This window comes from Cucurbita pepo, chromosome LG16 (assembly GCF_002806865.2).
Source record: "Cucurbita pepo subsp. pepo cultivar mu-cu-16 chromosome LG16, ASM280686v2, whole genome shotgun sequence".
NCBI lineage: Eukaryota > Viridiplantae > Streptophyta > Magnoliopsida > Cucurbitales > Cucurbitaceae > Cucurbita > Cucurbita pepo.
Window position 1 is genome coordinate 8,648,258 of NC_036653.1, and position 4,551 is coordinate 8,652,808.

General features: G+C 38.9%; 1 protein-coding gene across 3 annotated transcripts in view; it reads right to left on the reverse strand.

Moving 5' to 3' along the window:
* The window catches only part of LOC111777382 (la-related protein 1A-like), a 17,450-nt gene extending 12,979 nt beyond the window's left edge, over positions 1–4,471 (reverse strand). For all 3 annotated transcript variants that reach the window (XM_023656946.1, XM_023656945.1, XM_023656947.1), the window contains exons 1-5: positions 4,004–4,471; positions 3,111–3,630; positions 2,737–2,896; positions 2,214–2,304; positions 1,892–1,963 (exon numbers count right to left, since the gene is read on the reverse strand). In XM_023656946.1, the coding sequence (XP_023512714.1) occupies positions 1,892–1,963; positions 2,214–2,304; positions 2,737–2,896; positions 3,111–3,630; positions 4,004–4,252 (1,092 nt within the window). In that variant the 5' untranslated portion in view covers positions 4,253–4,471. The remainder of the gene's footprint in view (positions 1–1,891; positions 1,964–2,213; positions 2,305–2,736; positions 2,897–3,110; positions 3,631–4,003) is intronic.
* Positions 4,472–4,551: the final 80 nt, after the last annotated feature.

The window sequence follows — 4,551 nt, forward strand, 5'->3', positions numbered from 1 at the left end:
CTCGTTGAGCCTTGATACTTCCTCCTCATAGAATCCCAAATTTCCTTGGATGTCTTCTTCTGAAGCATTGTTTCCAAGATAGTCCTATAAATGGACTGAAATAAATAGTTTTGACCTTCAGGTCTTTCAACTTCGATGCTGCCAACAATTGCTGTTGACCAGCTAAGAGTACCTCGCCTTCATTTGGCTCTTCATAACCCGTCTCCACCATATCAAAGAACTCCTTTGATCTGAGAAAATTTTCCATCAACATCGCCCAATGATCATAGTGACCATCGAACCTCAGGATGGCGGGCTGAACGTAGCTCTCAACTTGTTTTTCTGATGCCATTTTTTTGTTGCTGCAAGATTGCTCTGATACTAGTTGTTGGTGACAACAAAAAATTGAAGTGAGATTGAGAGGAGGAGTGATTTGAATGATGGGGAGGGAGGTCCTTTTATAGGGGGATTTCCGGAGTTGGTTGGAATTTTTGTGGATGAAATTGAATTCACCTCCTCCTCTTCCGGTAACTAATTCAAACTTCTATTATTAGCTTCAACAAGTCCAACATAGGTGTCACAATATTATCCCACTGTTTTAAGCATATGAATGTAATGGATTATGATTTTGCTACATGAATCACCTCATTGATATTTGAAATCCACATTATTCAAGTACGCATCAAACCAATCTGCCTCAACTTCAAATGAATACTTTCTGGTTTATCATTAGATCCCCAGCAAAACGCTGTCACCTCTGCTCTATCTGCACATCCTCTTCAAACCAAGTGACTAGCTTAATAGAAACTGGTGAACACAATCCACAATCTCATGGCTAAAAATGTGGATCTCCAAAGTTCATTCACATGGAAAAGGACCAACCAGATTCTCAAATACCAGATTCATCAAAAGGACACTTTTCTCTTCTCCTATCTCTTCATCTTTCTACTCTCTTCCTTACCACTGTCCAGCATCAATTTGCTATCTTTAATTATTGTGGTTCACACCTGACTTAAAAAATGATGCTGCGACTCCAAAAGAAATAAAACCTTAGTAACACTAGGAGAAATGTTTCATTCATTGACATAACTTAGACAAATCGAATGCTTGTACAAGTTCAAAATGCAGCCAGTATGCCATCCCAACAATCCCACTATCGAAAATGAGAGTAAGAATGGTAAAGATATTTAATTGCAGCATACGTTCAGAAAAGAGTTAGGAAATACAAATTAAAAGTTAAATCTGAAACGAATAAAAACTGTGAACTTCAGATACCAATCAACAGGACAGCATCCTAGTTAGATAGGTTTTCTCATCACGACAGCATTACAAAGGGTGCTGCAAAAAGTCAATAGTTTTAAATTTCATCATTCTAACTGCAGCACTAGAATCCTTGCAGTCTCAAGGTTTTCACACCATGCATTTCATTGGATGATTTGAACTACAGACAAATCCCAAGAAAAAGGAGGAGGAGAAGAAGAAGAAAAAACATGTGCTCCCATCCCTTCTACGTCAAGAATCAAACATAAAATGACTGGAGGAAACGAGTGGGTTGTTTTAAAACATATTTATTTGACTGAGCATTATTTTAGATGAAAATGAATAGATAAGACAGTGATTTCAAGCCGACTGAAAATTTTCTGCATCCATTTAAGAGGGGGAAGAAATAGACAACAATATAGCTTCCATATAATTTTAAAATATTCTAAAGAGTAAATCAGATAAAAGGAAGAGGGGTCCCATTAAAGAAAGGACAAAGTTAAACGCGGATAAAATAAAAGTTGTAAGACAATAGAACCTATTGTCGTCAAATTTTCTATGTCTATGTTTCCCAAAATATTTCATATGAATTGCTTTTGCTCCATAAATAAAGAAATGAACAACAAAAGCCATAAAGCATAATAATAAATACCTGAACTTCAACATTTGCAGATAAGTGCAGAGAATCAAGGATAAATGGAATGTCAGTGCTCATTTTCCTAACCTGGAACCAAATTTCCAATAAAATGTTAACGTTGAATAATTCTTCAAATGGATATAACATGACAGCTGAAATGTGAAATCTCTAAGCATAAAATATTGGCAAGGGACAGCTTTTGAACCTATCAGTACACCGCAGTGTGTTCCATTCTATCACGACAATATATATCATGAATCCATGGAAAAGATCTTCTAGATGGAAAAAAGAAAGGCTTATTACATTTTCTGAAACACCAACAAATATTTAACTATACCCTTTTGAATTCAGCAATGGCTGATATTGGAACCCATCCATGGTCATCCATCAAAGATATTAAGTAATGGTCCTTCTTCAGATTTTCATCGCTGCACCAAAATATAAGGAAAATACAGGATAAGTTGACGGCAAATATTTTAGATAAGAAACGAGAAAATATCCATTGATAAGTGGAAAGCTACAAATAGATGAGTAATACTCAACCCACGAGGGAGCTGTCAAAGAGCTGCTCCAACTGATATTAGAAGGCCAAATGAAAATATAAATAACAAGGCTACATTCAATAGAAATGAAAATACTAGTCTAAGTGTAATAAAAGAAAGTCCACTCAAAATAAGACGAAAAGTTAAGCACAAATATTGCATATTTCAGGTGCAACAAAGCATTCAACACCGAATAAATAGACAGAATACATAAATAGAATAATATTAACAAGCGGCAATTCTAATGTATACCAGCATCAAAGTCTCAAAATTCTCAACAAAGGGGGAAATCTCTTTCTAGATCAATGGTTGACCTACCTAAAATAATACTCAATTTGCTTTACTAGATTGTCCCGAAGTGCTAGCATATCCGGGGGAAGCATTGAAGCCCTTGCATTAAGAGGGTGCGGAATGAACTGAGGAGGTCTCCCAATTGCATCAGGAGGTGGAACAGGAACATAGTACATAGGTCCATGTCCTGCATAACATAGAAGTCTTTGGTGGTAACTAATGCGACTAATAATTTCATGTGAGCATAGTCCAACAACATAACAGGACATATTTAAATTTAGAGCAGTCTAAATATTAGTGTGACAGATTTTTGTACTAATAGAATAAGGAAGGAAGAGGAGGTTAAGATTAGAATGACATATCTTAAGATACTTGAAAGGTTATTAGGATGGCATAATTACCAGGAAAACTTGGACCAACCATGAAGCCAGGAGCTGGAGGGTAAAGCTGTGGGCGTACGAAAGGGCGTGGTCCAGCACTATGTTGCATGGAAATGTTGTCTCTTGGATTAAATCCCCGTTGATGATGCCAGCCATGGTTCCAATGAATACCAGATTCTTGCATGTAAGGTCTTCTATTATGAACACCAACAACATAACCACTTGGATCACCTCGTGGTGGAGGCTCGACAGTTGGAACAAAAGCTTGTCCTGATGTCTCACTGCCAGGCTTAACCATGTGTACTTCAACCCCAGCTACAGGTCGAGGCTGGAAAGCATATCCCGGAACAGCGAGATGAGGAGGATGTAATATGGGTGGAAAAAGTGGAGGCATTGGTGGCTGATGATAAGGTAATGGAACAGAAGCATGCACAGCACCGTTTGGGTTGCGCTTAGAGCCTGCTTTTGGATAATGTGATTGGGAATTCTTGTGTGAATAACTAGGATTCCGAGAGGCGGGTGACTTCTGTACACATCCTCCCTAGTGGAAAGCGCCACATTTCTCCATTTAATTATATTCAAGAGGAAAAATAAAATAAATTGGATATATTACGTCAATAAGCGGCAGGAATGTCAAAATAGTCACGGACGAGATTTCATAGTTAGTGGAGGTGGACTTTGCCGGGTTATTCAATGATTGAATTTTACGTAATATATATCTTAGTTTCTTAAAGAATGTCGTTCCTTTGAGATTTTGTATTGCAAACTATCAAATTTTCAAATTTGTATAGCAAACTAAACAAGGGGAGTCGTTAAGTAGGTGACATTGCAAGGTTGGTAGTCTGTAATAAGTGAAAGAAGATATGAATCACAGAAAATGTGATTTATGCGTTTATGGGTGTGTGGAAGTTAACCTGAGGTCCTGAAGACGGAGAGTGAAGAGCTACTCCATCTGAAAGCTCCCCTGAATGCGAAGAGTTGGCAGACGTAGTAGCATCTAGAGTTTTGGGGCGGTGCGCGTCAGCGAGTGCAGGCCAAGAATCAGCTCCCATTACAGGAGCATCCGTGTCCTTCCCATCAACCGCGGGTGGGGTCTTCCATGGAGACTTGCAGGCATTGGTATCTTGGGTATCGTCGGCAACCTGGGTCTCCACCATCACCATTGTGAGCAGCAAATTCCAAGAAAGAGCCGGAGTAAGAGTGAGGAGTGGAATGGAGAGAAGAGAAAAGTGGGCAATAGAGGAGGGAGTGGGTGTTAGGGTTTATGAAGGAGAGGTTGGAGCAGAGAAGGCAGTGGGAGTGTGAGATGGAGAGCAGAAAAAAGAAGTTGGCGGAAGTAGAGAGGGAAATAGAATTTATATAGCGACTAGCGAGGGCAGGGAGGGAGGGCGGGCAAAGAAGAACACACACCCATATCCTTCAGCAATTCCCCTTTTTTTTCCGCTTTTTTTTTTTTTTTTTT